Genomic DNA, 20,831 nt, shown 5'->3' with positions numbered 1-20,831 from the left:
TACCAGCTCCCACCCCCCTTGTACATGAGCTTATCTCATCGCTCCATCTCTGTGGTCATCCTCTCAGCCTCTCAGGGAAGATTCCCTCCACTGGCTGCCACTAAACTCGATCACCAGCCATCAACTCTTGCAGTGAGAGGAACATGCGTTTTAGAGTATTTGGTTGCTATACATTTCCACGTGATAAGGCACTTGATTGAGATATGATTTGTGTGCTCAGTGGAATTTATCTGGTAAAAAAAGGTTTTAGTTAATTAGTTTTAACTGTAGTAAGAGTGTGTCACCTTGCCTGGATCCCCTTCTAATATGCATTTTGGTAATATATTCACGTTTATAGTTTTATTTCGATTTAAAGCTTTCGTGACTGCAGGGATTCATCTTCTTGGTTCTTTCGGTAAAGTCACGTAGAAGGGAAGTAATAAAATAATAAAAATAAAACATAATAAAATGAAATAATTCTCACTAGTTTAGTTAATTGTGTATTTTGAAGTTGATGGCTTGCTATAGTAACTCCTTCCACGATTTACTTGAAATTGCTAAAAACACATTTCCGGCTCCTTGCCAATTTTTCAATTGGCAAGTGTCGAGACTTCAAGGCAAGTGAAATGCCTACGCGGCTACAGATGGGACCCATTATTTGATGATGCGGCCACGCATACGGCCAGGTGTGGTGTTACTTAAACCAGGCGAGATCCTACAGAGCAAACGCGTCCCTTTTGGAAGGAAGCCCCGGAGGGGGGGAACATACCGATAAACACAGCAGCGAAAGCCTTAATAGCCATTAGATTTAGCCCAATAAAAACATTTAAATTAATTTTGAGCAATCAGTATGACATATACGGGGGAAATTGACAAGCCAAAGTATTTTGCTGTCTTTTCCTGGATTTTCTGTTTGCACATAGTCACTTTAAGATGTTTTCTTGTTCATGTTTTTGTTTTTTTGTTTGTTGCGGTTGCACCCGATTCAAGAGCCGAATGGCTCACAGGGCTATACCTAATAAATGAAACTTGAAACTTGAATTTGCATAGGCAGCACTGCGGCAGTGTCTAACTTGCAAATGGAAGGCCCCGAGTTAATATACCGCTTGGGCAATAACTCAGACCATCTACCTTTCCAAGTTTTATTAACAAGTACCACTTTGAGAGACTAAATCCCATGACGGTAATGTGGTGGAGTACCGTCACCAGGGATGAGTGCGACTAACATTTGGTGGAGGAATTTATTTGTGTTCAGCGTTGACGCTGCATTCACACGGTCTCACCATAGAGGTTGATGAACCGAACGCAGCTCTCCACCACCAAGGGGATGACCTGTCCAGTGTCCTGCAGCGTCAACAAGGCAATCAGCAAAATCGTAGCAGCGGGTGTGCACAACGGCATCGAATCTCGTAAAACTGTAATTAGGCAGCAGTTTGAGCGACAGCTCAATGCAGGCATTTGTACACACTTTGGTGCCACGAAGAGTCTATTGCACGAGTTTCATCTTTACGAACCTCCCCGTGTCCACCGCGATGCTGGCGAAACAGATCGTATCAATGTTTGAGTCCCATGTCTTTTTTTACCATCATCTGGGCTGTTATTGTTTCTAACCTACCCCTTACTGGACATCTGTGAAAAATAACGTTATAACTTTTCAGTAAAAGAAAATGATTACGTCTATAAATAATAATACTGTTGCCAACCTTTTGGCAAAGGAGTTCCCACTGCTGTCTAAATATAACTCTTTAATAATGGATAATACCATTATGAACACCATATGCATTAGACACATGCATACATACCCATGTATCGCATGAGTATGTCTCCCTTACTGATGTGCGGCATATGTCACGGGCAGATTAGGTAGATAATTACAATTCCTGGATTTGGCAATTATAAAATAAGATGAACGAGACAGGTTCACATGAAATATATTTAGAGGCGCTTTTAAAGGACACAAATGGCAGAATTTGCCCTTTGAGAATAATAAAAAATATATTTATATCTGCACTTGTAAGCGTATGCTGGTAAGCTAGCGGGAAATTAAATAAAGTCATACGAACCAAATGTTACGGTTATTCTGTTCCTTCATCTTTATGCAATATTCATCAACAGTCATATTACATTCATGGGGTGACCCGAATATGAAGTCCTCTCATGTGTTGAGTTCAAATGTATTATTAATGCCATTCTCTCAAAGATGTTTGATTGCCCCACATGTGTGCACATATATTGCTGTTGTTGTTGTTGTCACTATCTATAAATAAACGGCACTGTTGCCATTCTGTGCTTGCGTTGCAATGCTCTTCACTCTCATCCACACAAACATAGTTCACCAAAACACTCTTGAGATGGCTAAGTGGCATTTATATCTCGGGGCTCAAGGTCTGGGTTAAAATCTCGATTACAGCTGCCTGGTGGTTAAATTGGGTTCCTATGTTGATGGTCTCGACAATAAACACACAAATATATTCACGTTAAAATGTAATTATATCAACATTTGGCTATATCGCCACTCAAAAACAATGTTCGCTTCAATAGCATGCAATAAACAATTCACAAAATAACTCAACACATTCGTCAATAACACTTTGTGGCCTTTAAAGGAAAAAACCCAACGTGAAATAGGTGACACATTTTTCTGACAATGACCCTTCTTCGCAGTACAAGGGACACGATGAAGAAAAAAAATCACCTTATATATATTCCTTTTAAGGCCACGATCTTATTGACGAATATGAATTGAGTTTTACATACAAGGTGGGAAGAACCATTCTTTTGAATGTTTTCTGTCAACGGCCTTCAAGATTCATTAGAATCTAGAATGATACATGTGCCCACTCGCAAGGTGTGGTGCTTTTAGCCAATTATTTTGACTTGCAAATTTTTCTGTATACGCACATGCTGCACGTTAGTGCGCCACGGTGTGCTATTCTAACGCCGCATCATGCTAATGAAATTATACGTCTCGATGCTTAGTACCAGAATGCTTCAGATTAGTACTATAATGCTCATGGTCTAAAGGGTGTAACTTGATTCGTTATTTCTATCTAATCCTAACCAAAACAGCACAACTGTACATGAAGCATTCATTTGTTGACATTAAAAGTCAATACCCGAGCAAAAATAAATTTCACTTGTAATGCCTAACATTAAATATTAAGTCTAATGATAAAAAAAAATGTTTTACCAATAAAAAAGAAAAATCTATTCTGATTTACTTTAATAACTTTTCATCAAAAATTCTAAACAGTGGGTAAAATCACCGGATGTATTACATTTAAGTAAATCATGTAACTTATAAACTAAATAATTTAGTGTTACAATTGCCTGAAAACTACCCGCATAACTATATTTTCTTAAAAGTACACTACGTAACACTGTGCTATATGGAATAATGCCCCTGCCAAAATAACTAGAAAACATCTGTCAAAATATGCCAAGTCTTCCACACGGAGCACAATTAAACCCACCTTCGCCTTCCATAAGCCTTCAACGAGCATGCCCATGAATGTATACAGCCACTGTGAACTCAAGTAATTCCGCAAAGGATTTCTGCTACGGGACTATTGGAATCAACCAGAACCAGAATGGATTTCCTCACCCCACCGACGCCGCCAGTTACCACCGCAAACCAAGTGGCGAGGAAAAAAGCGCGAGTACCTGGCTTCTAAAGCGCGAGTTTCTCCGTCCTCTGCATCACCAAGAAATTGGAAGTGGAGGGGGTGGGGCGGGGGGGGGGAAGGGAGAAGGTCAAGAAACGAGAGCAGGAGAAACCATCACCACCAGGAACAAGGCCCAAGTCCTGAGACACCGTAGCCCCAAACCCCACCGCTAAGAGCATCTCAAGTTTTCAAATTGTACTTTCTCTGCAGGATTTCAATAATATAATGACCTGTAAATGAAGGCAAAACAAACAAATATAGTTTGCCTATAAATGCATTGGAATATAAAAGTATAAATATCTCTCATCTTCAACTGAACATGAGGATAGGGTAGTAGTAATTTATATTTTGTGGCCATGAGTAATTGGTGGAAATTCCACATTAGTACGGTGTGGGCCTTCTATAAATAGGAACATCGATGTTGACTTCCCGTAGAGTGGTACTACACATCGGAAAGTTATGCTATGGGATACTCTGAGGCTAAACGTGACATTATTGCCACGTGGGCCATGACTGTTTACAAAGGTTAATGGAGAAGATAGACATTTAAAAACGTGAGATTTTCCCCTCAGCGCCATCAGAGGTGGCGAGGCGAGAGGGTTGATGGGAAATTGTTGATTCTCCACGCCGCAGTACCTGTATGAAGGTCTCCAAATTGCCGTTAAACAATTTATCGGTGAACTGAGAGCGAGGCCTGTGCCTCTTTGCACTCGGTGGTTTGGTGGGGAAGAAAAGGGTCCTGGAAACAACATGCGCCGTAATCACAGGACGTTACACAGCGATGCGATCGTGACTACACAAGTACGGGCTCGTCAGCCCCGCGTTTAATAGGCAAGACGTTCCCGGCTGCAGGAGTCATCATCATCATCATCACAGTCTGAAACTCGCTATGATCATGAACGGTTTATGAAGTAGACAACTATTTTGATGGCTTTGCTCGAGTCAAAAGATCCTGTGGTGTTAAACAAAAGCATTCTTTAACTCCGAAATATTATTTTTCACTATCCAGATAAAACATGTTGGGCTTAAATTGGAACACTGTTGTCATATCTGAGGTGGAGTACTCAGTTCCTGCCTCACTGCACTTAACAATAATTTATTGTAAAGTAGTCAGGTTTATTGATGATCCAGTCACTAATTAACTCCAGTCACTCACCATTGGGCAGTTGCCTCATTATCACTCTTCTATCGCAACTACTATGGATACTGTATCCGTTAACTTCCCTTTTGGATTCCTTCCTCATACTGCTTGACTATGAAATTCCTTCCCATCGTAAAACAATCCCAGGTTCTTATAATCAGCTTGCACAATTCAAGAATTACATTACCTCTTAACTATTAAACCTTCAATGGTGATGTTTTTTTCTGACCCCTTGGCATTTTGGGCCATTTGGTCCATGCTCAGCAACTATGATTTTTAAAAAAGGCTATGGTGTGTGTGCGTGTTCTACTTTGTGAATTTGTTGTCGTGTGAATTAATATTCCCAACCCCCCTATGCGTATCCATTTACACCACAAGCAGGCGTCTCGGTCCTGCAGGACTTTGAACGTGTTATTTCAGATCCCATGACAAATGAACAATAATGAGCTTCAACACGTCGGGTCTCATAGCCAATATCACAATTCATAATTGATTTTTGTGTTCGACCACGTAATTATCCCCGACCAAATCTGTCACCAGAAACCCTCCACCACCCGACACAGACAAGCAAATTAAATTGGCATGAGGTGCACGGGGCGTTTTTCCGACACGCCAATTGATTTTGTTTTTAGGGCGCCACAGTGGCGAGATGTTAGCTACCTCGCTTGGTATGCAGGAGATCGTGGGTTCAATCCCGACCCTGACGCTTGTATACTTGGAGTTTGCATGTTCTCCCTGTGGTTGCGTAGATTTTTCTCCAGGATCCTCCAGTTTTTCCCTCCACATTTATAAACATGCGTTTAGAGTATTTGGCTGCTATACATTTCCACGTGATAAGCCACTTCATTGAGCTATCATTTGTGGCCAGGTCGCTTAAGAAAAAGAGCTGTATAGCTCAGTGGGCGTTACCTGGTAAAAAAAATTATTGTTTAGTTTCAACTCGCTCACAAGTGAGTTCAAGAATAATTCTCACAAGTGGATTTAGCAACTGTGTTGTGACAGCATGAGAAATAATTTGGTTGGCTGTTGTGTGGTGGAGTGTTTCTAATGACACAAGATGGGTCAAATCATTATGTGGCCTCACCCAAAAATCGCTTAAGAACAATAATGATCTTACTTTGTTTACACAGTTGTTAAGTCTCACTGAGTTTTTTTTCAGGACTGTTTCAGGAGGGTTTTGCTTTGGGGATGTTTGACACATCACTTGTGAGCAAACTGGAGTGTTTGAAAAAAACAGGTAAAAGGGGATATCGATCTAAACCATCGCACTCCACACACTTGCTGCACTGCCCCATATAGGCACCTCAGCGCTCTGCAGGTGGGTGCATCACACAATCTTCATCTCTGCGTGATCCACCAACCCTGCCTCAAAGGCGCTACAATGTGGGAATGTGCCACCAAACGCAACCTTGAGATGAGGACGTGAGCTTCTGAGCGAACTTCCTCTTATCCACGCCACTATGGGGGGCACTATGGGCAGACGACTTCATATCCTTGCTTACATGTGAAATTAACTTCCTTCTATCCCTACAAAGGAGCACTGGTAAATGTGTAAAGCAGGATGAATTTGCTACTCTTAGCTGCGTGAAAGCGTGGATAATAGGTAGAATGATGGACTTCCAGGGTTAATTCAGACTGTGTCATACTCATTGATAGTAAGGTCCATTTGATCAATTCAGGGTCTGGATAATAGGAACAGTGCGTAACAGTAAGTCAGACAAGAGGGGTATCACTGTGCACATTTCGTGTACTCGAAATGTAAATTAACAATGTTACACTATGGGAACCTCATTTGCCAGTAAAAATATGATAATTGGTTTTTTACCCTTCTATCTGGCAACAAAACTGACACCTTTTTAGAAGGAGTCATGTTTGCATAGACCGCAATACCTGCAGTCATAAATACAAACAAAAGACATAACTCTGATAATGTGCACTGTCCTTGAAGTTGATTGGTCCACACCCGAGACAGCTTTCCTTAGAGCCTAGTCTCACATGGGTTGGACCAGATGACGCCAAAAGGCGCACAACTCAAAGACAATGCACCATCAGAGTATGAGAGCACGGGGCAAGCATCTACACTATGGGAACCTCATTTGCCAGTAAAAATATGATAATTGTTTTTTTACCCTTCTATCTGGCAACAAAACTGACACCTTTTTAGAAGGAGTCATGTTTGCATAGACCGCAATACCTGCAGTCATAAATACAAACAAAAGACATAACTCTGATAATGTGCACTGTCCTTGAAGTTGATTGGTCCACACCCGAGACAGCTTTCCTTAGAGCCTAGTCTCACATGGGTTGGACCAGATGACGCCAAAAGGCGCACAACTCAAAGACAATGCACCATCAGAGTATGAGAGCTCGGGGCAAGCATCAACACTATGGGAACCTCATTTGCCAGTAAAAATATGATAATTGGTTTTTTTACCCTTCTATCTGGCAACAAAACTGACACCTTTTTAGAAGGAGTCATGTTTGCATAGACCGCAATACCTGCAGTCATAAATACAAACAAAAGACATAACTCTGATAATGTGCACTGTCCTTGAAGTTGATTGGACCACACCCGAGACAGCTTTCCTTAGAGCCTAGTCTCACAAGGTGTCAGTTTTGTTGCCAGATAGAAGGGTAAAAAACCAATTATCATATTTTTACTGGCAAATGAGGTTCCCATAGTGTAGATGCTTGCCCCGAGCTCTCATACTCTGATGGTGCATTGTCTTTGAGTTGTGCGCCTTTTGGCGTCATCTGGTCCAACCCATGTGAGACTAGGCTCTAAGGAAAGCTGTCTCGGGTGTGGACCAATCAACTTCAAGGACAGTGCACATTATCAGAGTTATGTCTTTTGTTTGTATTTATGACTGCAGGTATTGCGGTCTATGCAAACATGACTCCTTCTAAAAAGGTGTCAGTTTTGTTGCCAGATAGAAGGGTAAAAAACCAATTATCATATTTTTACTGGCAAATGAGGTTCCCATAGTGTAGATGCTTGCCCCGAGCTCTCATACTCTGATGGTGCATTGTCTTTGAGTTGTGCGCCTTTTGGCGTCATCTGGTCCAACCCATGTGAGACTAGGCTCTAAGGAAAGCTGTCTCGGGTGTGGACCAATCAACTTCAAGGACAGTGCACATTATCAGAGTTATGTCTTTTGTTTGTATTTATGACTGCAGGTATTGCGGTCTATGCAAACATGACTCCTTCTAAAAAGGTGTCAGTTTTGTTGCCAGATAGAAGGGTAAAAAACCAATTAACAATGTTACATGTCAATGAACGCATATGTTCTCGAATGGATTTTCTACAAAGAGCCTAAAAGTAATTTACGTACAACGAGGCTGAAAATTAAACATCGTTGTCAGCGAATGTACCAATCAAACCTTTCCAAGCCGATTTAATATTGTAGGTAGCTGAATTTTTTAAAGTTTTGTTCATGGCTTAGGCACTTATTCATTTAAATCATTCATTCCTGCTTCATATGAGAACTTAGGACATACTGTACTATTTTTGGTGATTTATTTTAAATTTTAAATTGTTGACTTCATTTGTGGCTTGGTCAATAATTATTGTCTGTGTAACCTTTAATTATATTCCTGCATAATTACAGGACATAACACATTTCTGATGACAATATCCCACGATCCTTTTTATATTTTTTTTTTAAAAATGTAAAGCAAAAATCACTCATGTTAAGTCAGAATGGATCATTTTGAGTTCATGTGTTAATGTGTTGGATGATAATGAAATAGAGGTGTTTATGGAATTCTGTGACATGTGCTTGACTATTGATCTTCTAAGTGATACTTTCAGAATTCATTTGGCATTCATGTGAGAACACATTCAAGATATATTATGCTGAACAAGCATTCTCAGCTGGCTGGCTCTGTGGCAGAGGGCCTGACTCAAAATCCCAACGCTTTGAGTTCCAATCCTCAGAGGTCGTCTCAGCTGATAATTATTGGTCTGGGTTGGGAACAGCCATGCCTGATGAGAAGTCAACGGTGGTAATCCTATGTAGGGAATGGTTCCATCCACAAGAATGTGGCATTTCCACCACTGTCTGTGAGCTTACTGATGTAAAAAATGTACGCTTCACCGCTTGTTTAAGCAAAAATACACTTTCATTATCTAAATAAATCATCATTTGCAGCCAAAGCTAATCGACTGCTGGATCAAGGCCTCCACATACACATTAGTGTAGAGACATTTTTGGAATCTGATGCTAAACCAGAGCTTGTGATTTTTCCATACAAATTCATGAACATCAATGCTTTAATTGAAAAAGAGAATTATTTAAATGTACAAATGACAACATGTACGATCACAGAAACATAATAATGTAGTGCGTTATGTTGTATTTGTTCCAAAGCTTTACCTGAAGGAGTTAAAATCACCCTTGGCACCTAAAATGGAGACAAATACAATGCTTAACAAAAACAACCGTCATGCACAAGGAGAAAATTCATTCCACAAATACATTGAATAACATCGTACACTCACACTGAGTGGCTGACTGGCTGGCAAGTGTGTAATATACAATAGAACGTTTTGTTGATTCATATCAAGCCGCGGCCCAGTAACATTACACAGCACTACCAAAGTGCCCCATCCTTCCGTTTAATGGAACATCAAATGATTTGACGCTATTCACAAGAAGCAGGCCATGGTCAGAATTTCAATACCTGGTAAGTAAATACAATTAGAACACTTACTGTCCTATTTGCCTTTAATACAGGTGCACAAAAGCTTTATCTAATCCTTTAAGATTATCGACGAATGTGTTGAGTTATTTGTATTCAGGTTAGTACAGCAAACAAGGGTATGGTATGATCAGTACCATGGCCTTCCACTGTTGTCTTCCTCAGTGGCGATGAGTACAAACTACACCAGGTACTCATTCACAGTTGAGTATATCTGGTGGGAAACTCTGGGCAGATACAGATATCAATTAGTACTGGCATTGTGCATGGCCAGGTATAGAGCCCAAGTTTTCTGGGATTGTAGTGCACTATGCTAATAAAATCACATGCATATACACAAAAATCATCATCAGCCATGGTCATATCCACTTGCTGGATGAAGGCCTCAACCAATCCACCGACATCTCCCATGATCCTACGGTGCAAAAACCCACAGAGCTCCTGCACATAAGCTGCTGGTATCACTCCATCTCCCCGGTATGCTTCTCATTAGACACATTCATAGATATAGATACAAATATAAATGACATATAGCACGTACAACATTTTGCTGAAAGAAAAATGTAATCATCTAGGAAGAATTGAAACATCCACTGAGAATCAAAACAAAACTGTATAATTTGCTCCAACCTTCATGTAAATCCCAAGAGATTACCACAGGGCCCTTATGAAATATGTTTCATCAGGGAGATTCCAGGTCTACAATTTCAATTAAAAACTCTCCATAACAGCTCGTGGAGAATGCAAATTAATCTCTCGGGATTTCGATGACATCTCAATCTCCTATCGGGACATTGCAGGACTCCTTCAGGATTCCAATGAAATGTTTTAATCTCCTGTCAGCTCCTTGGGGATTTGTGAAATACCATTTCCGAAATCGGGCCCACCCTCTCGCTTTGCAAAGGAAATGCAATAATAATGCCGGGCACGAGCCTGCAATTGCGTTGCATTTTGCGTCTCAATTATGCAACCAAATCTCATTAGCCGCTCGTGCAGGCCGAGTAATTGTGTTATCTGGACACTGGAAATCTTACAAGCGCAATGGCGGGTCCCAGAAGGTTACGGCTGGAATGTCTGCAGAGAATACGCAGTTTCGATGCTGCACAAGCGACCTTGCCGAAGAAAGAGATAGATTGGTTACGTTTGGTGCTGCTGGAGAATGGGCGTTGTGTGCAAATGCACTGCAGGTATAGCAATTCCAAACAGCCACATTACAAGCCCGAGAGAAGGTAAATGCAATGCTTGTTGAGAAATTAATTGTGGGTGACATCTCGGTCGAGAGTTGGTGGGGGGGGGTGTTTACATGATGGTTGTGGCATCACTGTGCCTTGTCGACACACGGTACAATGTTCCATGCGGAAATGAAGAGTGGAAGGGAATAATTTAAAATATTAAACTAAATGTTTTATTTCACCAGGTAAAGAGCTACATAGATCTTTTTCAGAAGCGAAGGCTTTGACAATGGAAAACAAATCGCAAATATCAAGTGATACTTTGCCCCCCCCCATGTCCTGACTGGCTTAATATTACAGATCAAGGCCTCAGAGAGAGAGATTGTGATCTCATGAATAACAACCCCTCATCTTATCGCTGGTGTCACCCACAAAATGAAATTCCTTCTGGTGCCTTACATCGTTTCACATTCAAAAGACATGGCAATGTTGCCACCCCCCAACGGAAATACAAAAACAGACCAGTCCTCTGTCATCTCACTACTTGAAAGCCTTCTAGACGTACGGCATACTGAACATATTAGGACAGATTTGAAAGAATACAATGTCAACAAACTCAACAAACAAATGACAATTTTGCTCTAGAACAGTGTGCAGTTGTTTAGCTTTGACAAGGTCCCTCGAGTTGAAATGGCTCACGATATGGCCCTTTAACATTCCACTAAGAATTTTTAAGCATGGGTGCTCAACAAACAAAGTGTAAACATGGGGTCAGTCCGCGTTGCAAACAGCTGTTTTTAATATACAGCACATGCGCGGCTTTTGGCCCGAAGAGGCGTATGTCACAAATGCCTCTTTCCCCAGAAGAGGCATCCGCTGCTAATAACGGTGCTCCGTGTTCAGGGCGTTTGCCCAATCGCCGAGGAGGGACACTGCAGGCTACAGCCCAAAACATTGCAGGAACCCCAACGATTTAATCACAAGCAGATGATGATAGGAAAGTGGCCCCCGCATCGTTCACGTGAAATATGTCGATGCCGCTGTGTGACGCCGGCCATTACTGCCGCTTCGTAATTTATCGCCGGGCATTTTTAGCTGGGAATCGTCGTGGAACGCAGGTTTGCATGACTCGAGTGTGCCCCGGGAAGTGTTCCCGACGCCAATGGGCATTCCACCGTTAAGTGATTCCTCATGAAGTCCACAGTGACATCCCATGCATTGCAACGGCAATTGCCTTACTCAGCCAAACCCGGGTGAGCGAGGCTACGGATGGAAAAGCCAACATAAAAAAACACTGGATTAGTTTCCAAAGCCCTATTGAGAGAGAGACTGTTCAAGGATGATGAAGCCAATTTTTTTTTACTTTTGCATTCAAACTAAATCAAAGCATGGCGGTAATGCAGTTGCAGTCTGCTTCTGTTGATAAATAATAATAAAAACCTCAAGACTTCACTGCTCTTAGCTACAGGAGCAAAAGGCCACCATTCCCATTGCCCCTCAATGTGCTGCGATTCCATCGGCCAATGTGAAGCAGCTCACTTCGATGCACCGTGCACCGACGCGACGTCACCGAGGTATACGAGGTCTTCACCTTGTCAGTGGAGGTGAAAGGACTTAAAGCAACCTGTTCGTAAGTCAATTTGTTCGTAAGTCCAACTTTACTCCTGTCGATTCCAAATATGTTGTACGGCATGCACACTAAACATGGGGAATGGCTTCAAAAGTTGTATAATCTCCCATAGATGTAGATGCCACTGGTTCTTTATGTTCTGCAGACATAGATGCCACCACCGCCATCTATTGCTTGGCGCTTAAACGTACGACTTTCGGTCCGAACAGGCAACGTTATTTGTTTGGTACGATGTGCGACGTTTCGCTCCACGTGCTGGCAGCTTCTTCAGAAACAGAATTCAGTTCGTGAAGAAGCTCCCAGCACATACAGTCTAGCATAACGCCGAACAATGCTCCGAACAACCCAAAGACACATCAGAGGAGCTAACATTACCCAGCAAGATTATAGTGAGTCCGACATTCACATGGATTTAACTCTCAAATCATTCATCTCGTGAACGAAGCTGCTAACTCTTTGCCGAGAGCCCCACGATATGCCACATCGGAGTGTTTGTAGAAAACATCACCCGATTGTTGTTTTGTGCTGCGTGTTGCTTTAAACAAAATAACAGATTAAAACACACGGTAAACATCTATTCACCATAAATAATGCAAGCTTCGACAAATAAAAGTTATGAGGCCCTGTGAATTCCAGTGCTGCTTGTGAACACACACATACGCACAAAAACACACAGAGTCGGCTGTCGTGATAGAAGAGATGTACATACTTTCTCCAAGGGCTTTATTGATGAGATCATGCTTGGCCTGCAGCTTGGTTATAAGGTTGCTTCCATTCATGAACTCCTTGAATTTCTGTTACGTAACAACAATGAAATGCAGAACACGATTACACTCATTGTTACATATCCATTACTTCGCTAAAAATATTCCTAAGTGCGATTTCCCTTTATTCTTTTCCCCCTCTTTATAAACTAGTGTTGATGAGTACGGTGGTGAGGTGCTCCATTTCTACACACGACGAGACTTTGTTGTCAACACTATTTTTTTAAAATAACAACGATCGTGCCGATAATGGAAAAACGCATTTGGAGGCTCGGCGAGAACTTTCTCGGGTGAAACTGAAAAAGTTCGTCGATGCTCAAAGGAACACTGAGTAAGGTGTTCATCTTCATGGGTGGTCCTGATCGAGCTAGTGGAGTCTACGTATGCTGCGATGACAGCGATGATGATGATGGTGATAATAATTACGATGAAAACGTTGGTGACGATAATGATGATGGTGATGAGAAAATATTTCTTGAGATAAAGACTCTCTTTGGTAAACAAAGGACAGTTGTTATAAGAATTATTATTATGTACGTGATAGATTATCGCGAATAGTATATTTTGTATTTGCACCAATCTTTAGTGCAACGCTATCATGAAGCCGCGATGTTTGACACAGGTGTATAGTCCGTCAGTAGGGGGCGTAGTTGCAAAGTCGTTATAGCCAAATTCAGTTATTGTCATTTTATCAGCACACACACACGTGGCCTCTCTTTGAATAACGCCACGGGCCATTTAACTTCCACTGAGAAGCAAGCGGCGCGTCCAATCGTGCTGTTTTAAGACACCAGCCGTATCAACCAAGGCGGGCGCCAGATTCGAACCGTGCAACCTCTGCAAACATGCTGCCGCTCGGCCACGCAACCGCCCTCGCGACCCACCATGAAGTAGAAGGACTCGGTCTCCTGCTGGTTGGCACGCCGCTTGGCCACGTTGGGGCGGCTCATGTACGTCTCCGAGGTGGCAGACTTGACAGACTCGGTGGAGCGGCTGTGCTGGAAGGAGTCGGACATGTCAAAGTCCTCGATGGTCACCATGTCCTGCAGGGTCTGCAGGGTCGCCTCCATCGTCTTCTTCACCTGTTTTGTTTTTTGGGTGTAAACAATTGCGACAATGAGGTTGTAATAATGATCACAATACTGTATATTGGGTGAACGTGGCCGGATGGTGCCAGACTCACAATTGGAGGGTCACAAGTTTATATATCCAAGGTCGAGGTTCATTTCTACCATAGTGGTTTTACTAACAGACTCGTCTCTGTCAAACGAATGTGGAACATCCACCCCTGGCTCAGGGCCATACATAGAGGTGAGAACAACTCCGTGCTCATGTTAGCAGAGGCACTGACTTAATTTTGGCCACCGCTGCCAGCAGTTCTACTCAAAGAAGGCAATAACAAAGTGTCTCCCTGCTCTAACAAACAATGGGCAGTGTTCACCGGTTTAATTACAGACAGCTGTTTAGATTCGAATCCAGCGTCCCAGCGGTGCTGGCACAGCACTCTGACTTCTGAGCCACCTAACCACCTCAAATGGTGTTCATTTTAGTGGTCTGGGTTGATTCCCATCTAGATGCCACACAGCTGATTACTGCTACTATGACCATGTATTAAAAAATGCTATCAGCTCTTCTCTATACCTTCTGCCCTTTATCACTGCACTTTATCGCTGCCCTCTCCTGCATAAAAATAAAACAATATAAAAGTACAATGTTCGGAATAGCAACACAGGGGCGTTGAGTGTCACGCTCCATGAAGCCCTCACCTCCTCGTTCTCGATGCGCAGAGTGGCCAAGCGCGACTGCAGCTGCTGGTAGCGCGACACCAATTCAAGCTGCACCGGTTGCTGGGCATTCACCTGGGTCACCTGCACACCCCGTCAGAGCAAAAATAGGGATCTTGAAATCGCACGGAAATTCGAATGATACAATCGTTTCAGGATCACCAACGTGATTGCATTTGAAGCCTACAACCTCCCAAAATTCTTTACCTCCACACTCTAAATGGATGCCGTTGCAAGACTCCTTATCCGCCACCTGTGAACATGATCACATCACCGCAGACCTAAGAACTCTCCACCAGTTCCAGATCTAATCTCACATCAACTAGCAGATCACTTCCACAGTCTTCAAGATCCTCGAAGGAATTTCCAAAGCCTACCCCCCTCCCCGCTCATCTTGCCCTATCTCCTTTAATGTGCTCTAGGCTCCAGCAACTAAAACCTTCAGTTAAAAGCCCTCATTCAACTGCTGATCATTGTCAGGTTGCTCCTTCGCAGCTGTTGGCCCCTGTAGAGTATTTGGCTGTTATACATTTCCGCGTGCAAAGCCACTCCGTTGAGTGATCATTTGCGGCCAGGTCACTTTTGAAAAATAGCTACGTGGCTCAGTGGGCCTTAACTGGTAAAATAAAAAAATAGTTGATAGTTTTTAGTAGTCCCTCTCCCCAACCATCCATGCTGCTGATTCCCTCCCACAGTTCAAGTCTAGACTCAGGACCTTCATCTTCTCTTCTGCCTATCACTGTCTGCTATTCGTGACCCGTCTTAAATATCACATCAGACACATCTCCCTGCTTTTAGTTTGCCCCACGGTGCATAACATCCCACTTTCTGTACAACGTCTTCAGATGCAACTGCTTTAAGACGGCAGATATATCCAAATTTATATTTTAGAATTGTTGAATGGCTCACTGCGTTTCACTCGCTGCGTCTCACTCGTACAAAACATTTCCTTGATCTTACATCCGTTTTTTTTCTCTATGCATAAGAGATAATACAAAATATTTGAGAACAACATACTAAACGGTGCCCATTGACCTAAGGTCGGGCTTTTCTGAAGCCCTGGCTGTTAATGTTAAACATTATACAAGCAGTGATGTACAGTTTGTTAAACCCTTATGCATTTCGAACAAATTAAGTGGCGATGCTGCTGCGTTGGCAGCGGTGCTCAAGCACAATTAACAACAACAACATGAAATTCAAAACACATTCGTCAATAACATTGCGGCCTTAAAGGAGGAAATATAGAAAAACAGTCAAAGTTTTGGGCAGTGGCCTTCTTCGTTGCCCAATGGCTCATCTTGACGGCACGTGTGCTGTGTGCATGCACATATGTATGTATGTTCAACTTCGTTTGCCCGTACGTAGCCAACCGTGCTAATCGGAGGCGCTCTGAAAGAAGGGCTATTGCCTGAAACGAAAAAAACCTTCGATAAATACATATTTTAAGGCCGAAGTGTTATTGACGAATGAGTCGAGTCCTCATTGATTTCAGATGTTTTAAATTCACCTTTGTAATGACATTAATTTTAGTTAATTGGCATGCTAATAATAACCGTGCCTTGAGATAAGTATCCATTCACACGATGTTGCATAAAGCTCCACGCTGTGCCATAACGAATATATCACAGGCTCCATAGTTCCAATAAAGCAATAACATTAACCAAAGGAAATTTCTAAGAGTTAACAGGAAATAAATACGTATGCAAAATAACAAACACAATGAGTGACTTGTGTGTGGAGTGGTGAATGGGATGTCTAGCAAGAAATTAATTGGCTTCACGAGGCAATTTCCAGGTCATAAATGTTAATGACCTGAGCTTTAATGAGCCATGTCTCAAAATTAATTACATAAAAAACACTGGCGAAATTATATTAAAACAAATTTACAGCATAGGTAATAGTGGTCCATCTTGATTTGAAGCTTTCCTAACTGCAGGAATCCATACTCTTTGGCTCTTTCGGTAAAGTCACGTAGGTAGAAAAAATAATAGATCACGACGTTTCGATCGCAACACAAGCGACCGTCTTCAGGTGAGAGAGAGAAAGGAAGCTGCTGAAACAAGGTCTTATGTAGCCACTTCCACAGCCTCAGGCAGACCATCTCTAGCCCCGCCCTCTTACCCTGAGGCTGCACCAGAGGTCGCAACCGGGTACCCGATACCCGTACCCTACCCGATACCTGACTACCCGAACCCGGCCAGGTATGGGTACGGGTAGCCGTTTGCGACCCTGGTGCGGCTGGGTACGGGTACGGGTAGGCCGTGAGTCACTGGTGGGTCACCGTGTGTCACTCATATCGGGTAGGGTACGGGTAGGGAACGGGTACCCGTACCCGGCCGGGTACGGGTACGGGTAAGGGTACCCATTTGCGACCCTGGTGCGGCCGGGTATGGGTAAGGGTAAGGAATCAAAACCCGTTTGCGACCTCTGGGCTGCATCCATCTCTGGCCTACATAAGACCTTGTTTCAGAAGCTTCCTTTCTCTCTCACCTGAAGACGGTCGCTTGTGTTGCGATCGAAACCTCGTGATCTATTATTTTTTCTACCTACGTGACTTTACCGAAAGAACCAGAGTATGAATACTGGTCAAATTTAGTACTAAAACGTAGACCTTTTCTATAAACGCGTATCCATGGAATTAAAAGACAGTGAAAAATAACATAAAAGGTAAGGTCACTTAAGTTATGCACTCATAAAACAATCAATGTTGGTTGCTCAATAAGAAGATAATACATTTGTGAAAGCAGTTCCTGTGAGAACACACAGCAACATGAAGTGTCACTGAAAAATGCTGACAAAAGCTATAGACAGCCTGCAGCAAGGGAGACACAAACACATCTCACTCTCACAAGGGCTCATCGGCAGGCCAAGCACAGCCACAGATAATAGGATGGCCATGGTGCTAAAGGTGATGCAATCACAGGCTTGCCATGGAGTTCGGACTGTAAATTGTTTGGGAGGTACTGTGGCAGAGTGCTCAGCTGAAACAAAAAGTAATATTTAAAAAAACTTTTTTAAAACACGCTTTAATGAAATGTACCGTACGAGTAATGGCAGAACTCCACGACTCCAGGAAGTGGTCCCGAGGCTTACCATAACATAAGGGGCCGTGGTCAATTACAGCCAACGTCAGTTGAGCGTGGACAATTAGACCCAAGCCGAAACATAACATAAAAAATAATGTAAAAAAAATGTTTACGATAGAATATAGTATTGTCACCAGCATGACATAAGTATACTAAGTTTGCAGTCGATACCACATTGGGAAGTGGGTTAAAATTGAGTTACAATATTTGAGGATACAACAACAGACAGAGTGAGTTAAATAATATAAAAGCGTGTAAAATAATAATAAAATAGAAGGGTGCAAGCACAAATCCTGGGCTGGAGATGGTAGATCAAGTCTGCTCATCATCCCTTTGGGGGTTACTGAAAGCAATATCACATTGTGGAAGGTTTACAGTACTTTTCATATGGAGCAACTAGCCACTGCTAAAAATATTAAAGTTCCAACACTGGTTCAGGGTCACTGATGGATATTAAACATTGCCAAATTCCAAATTGAACGTGGAGACACTCTTGACTACAGTGAAATCTAGCTCGAGCGTTATTTACGGACCTGGAAAAATATTGAATAAGAGAACGCACTGTTCCTTCTCTATCACACTCACTTCATCCTCTCTCTCTCCCGCTGCTGCTTCTTTGATGCCATATATCTCTACAGAGTTTCTCTCTCGTTCCATACTTCTCTCGTGCTTTTTGTGTTTAGTTTGTTGTCCTTTCCCCGCACCTCCGATTAGCACGGTTGGCTACGTACGGTGCGAAAGAAGTTCAACAATCATACATGTGCCTCTCTCAACCAGTAGAGTAACATCTCCTGCTCGACGTGGCCCAATGTTGACGAATGAAACATCACAACGGCCACCTCATTATTGAGCACTGGACGACGTGGACAGAAGTGAAGAGAGGGGCCGTGCGGGGATGTGTGGGGTAAAAGAGGTGGAGACACGGCACAAGAAACGTGTAGAGTGACGGGAGTAGAAACACAGCAGAGAGACACGTGGGAAAATTGTAATGAATGAAATTAGTTAATCTTGTTTACTATATGACTAACATCGTATATTAATTACATCGATAATAATAATTTAGAATATCTGTAATATATCTATAGGATCAAATCACATTATTTATTTCAATATAATCTACATGGATGTTGTTAGTGGCGGTGGCCGGTAGAAATGGCACAAGGAAAACTAGGGAAAAAATGTCCCAACGAAACGGGTTAGGGTTAGTCATCTCTTTAAGTAAGATCTTTATATAACTCTTAGCACGGTAATTAGAACTGTCAGCACAGGTCCCTGTTCACTGTGCCATTTTTTATCCCTGTTAGCACGGTTCTTCTAACTGTTAGCACAGGTCCCGATTCATTGTGCCATTTTTACCTCCGAAGATCGTTAGGGACACGTGCACAGCTATTTGTTGTGTTTCACGTCACTCTTCTACACAGCCTCCCCTAAAGCCCCCCACCCTATCGCACGCCACGTCAAACAGCCCTTGCATCCACCACAGGCCAAAACGAGCACAAAACCAAGTGACATCAACAAATCGGCCTGGTACCAAGAGCATCTCGTGATCAAAACATTCAGCCTCCCCACCCCTCCCCTCCCCCCAATGGAATGATCAGCATGACAATCGCTTCTTTATGATCAGCGTTCTTCATGGCATAATAGAGTTTTTTTAGTCGCGAAAGCCTACATGTTCTTCATGGCGTTTGGGGCATTTGAAAAATTTTAACATGGTAAAATTTAATTTCGATTTAAAGCTTTCGTGACTGCAGGGATTCATCTTCTTGGTTCTTTCGGTAAAGTCACGTAGAAGGGAAATAATAAAATAAAAATAAAAAATAATAAAAGACATGTATTTGGTGTATTTGTATTATTTTATTCTGATGCATGCATCCTTAATTAATTCAGGCTGTATTTTAAACCAAAGAAAATGTTTATTTTTATTAATTTTACCATCTTCTTGGTTCTTTCAGTAAAGTCACGTAGAAGGGAAACAATAAAATACATGTATTTTATTATGTTTTATTTTTATTATTTTACTATTTCCCTTCTACGTGACTTTACCGAAAGTACCAAGAAGATGGTAAAATTAATTAAAAAATAAATTTTCTTTGGTTTAAAATACAGCCTGAATTAATTAAGGATGCATGCATCAGAACGTGGGTATATCCATTGCTGTACTCACAAAAAAATTTAAAAGAGGATTATTTTTCCCACTAATATTTGTAATCATAGCAAGCAGACTGATGATTTGGAAAGTAAGGTCAAATTGGCTTTGTGATCTCAGTTACCAGCCCTGAGTCAATTGTAGAAATTATATATTCTGATGTTGGGGGTGGGGGCCGGTAATGTATTAGACAATCACTGTGAACAGGTATATTTACAACTATTACTGCAGCCAGCTACTCATTACCACACTCAAGGTATAATGAGACCAGAAGGTAAAAGTCATTACAAAATAAAAATGCCAACTGCTTTCATGAGAACATCCTAAACAGTGCAGAGGGCCAACTACAACATATGAATCGGCAACATTTTTACGGACTAAGAAAATATAATGAACAACAGACGCCAGTCTGTAAGCAGGCAGCCATGCAGGCTGGCAGAGGACGTTTTCCCACACGTCCTCAAGAATTCTTGTTGTGCGTCACATCTCAAAAACAATGGTTCAGATTTAAAAAATGTCGTTCTAAATGTGTTTTGGACATTAACCCTTATATCATATATCACTTGAATTATACGAGTGCAAGTTCATGTGTTTTTAACCAGCAGATTGTTTCAGTTACTTTTTTATAAGCACTTTAAATTGTGACATGTAAGCTTCTAGTTTAAAAAAAGAAGTTATCAGCACTAGTAAAAAAAATGAAAACAACTAAATTAAATCACGACGTTTCGGAGGCAACACAAGCTTCCGTCTTCAGGTGGAACCA

At 41.9% G+C, this 20,831-nt stretch overlaps 1 protein-coding gene across 5 annotated transcripts in view; it reads right to left on the bottom strand.

Moving 5' to 3' along the window:
- The window catches only part of LOC144721223 (SLIT-ROBO Rho GTPase-activating protein 1-like), a 204,909-nt gene that overhangs the window by 35,334 nt on the left and 148,744 nt on the right, over positions 1–20,831 (bottom strand). For 3 of the 5 annotated variants that reach the window (XM_078598666.1, XM_078598665.1, XM_078598667.1), the window contains exons 8-13: positions 14,819–14,920; positions 13,937–14,134; positions 12,998–13,082; positions 9,162–9,189; positions 3,643–3,673; positions 1,263–1,323 (exon numbers count right to left, since the gene is read on the bottom strand). In XM_078598666.1, the coding sequence (XP_078454792.1) occupies positions 1,263–1,323; positions 3,643–3,673; positions 9,162–9,189; positions 12,998–13,082; positions 13,937–14,134; positions 14,819–14,920 (505 nt within the window). Of the gene's footprint in view, positions 1–1,262; positions 1,324–3,642; positions 3,674–4,280; positions 4,384–9,161; positions 9,190–12,997; positions 13,083–13,936; positions 14,135–14,818; positions 14,921–20,831 lie in introns of all 5 variants that reach the window. The other 2 variants (XM_078598663.1, XM_078598664.1) reach the window with 1 other exon arrangement.

This window comes from Lampetra planeri, chromosome 11, assembly GCF_965212315.1.
Source record: "Lampetra planeri chromosome 11, kcLamPlan1.2.h2, whole genome shotgun sequence".
Lineage (NCBI taxonomy): Eukaryota > Metazoa > Chordata > Hyperoartia > Petromyzontiformes > Petromyzontidae > Lampetra > Lampetra planeri.
This window is presented reverse-complemented; position numbering and strand designations above follow the sequence as displayed.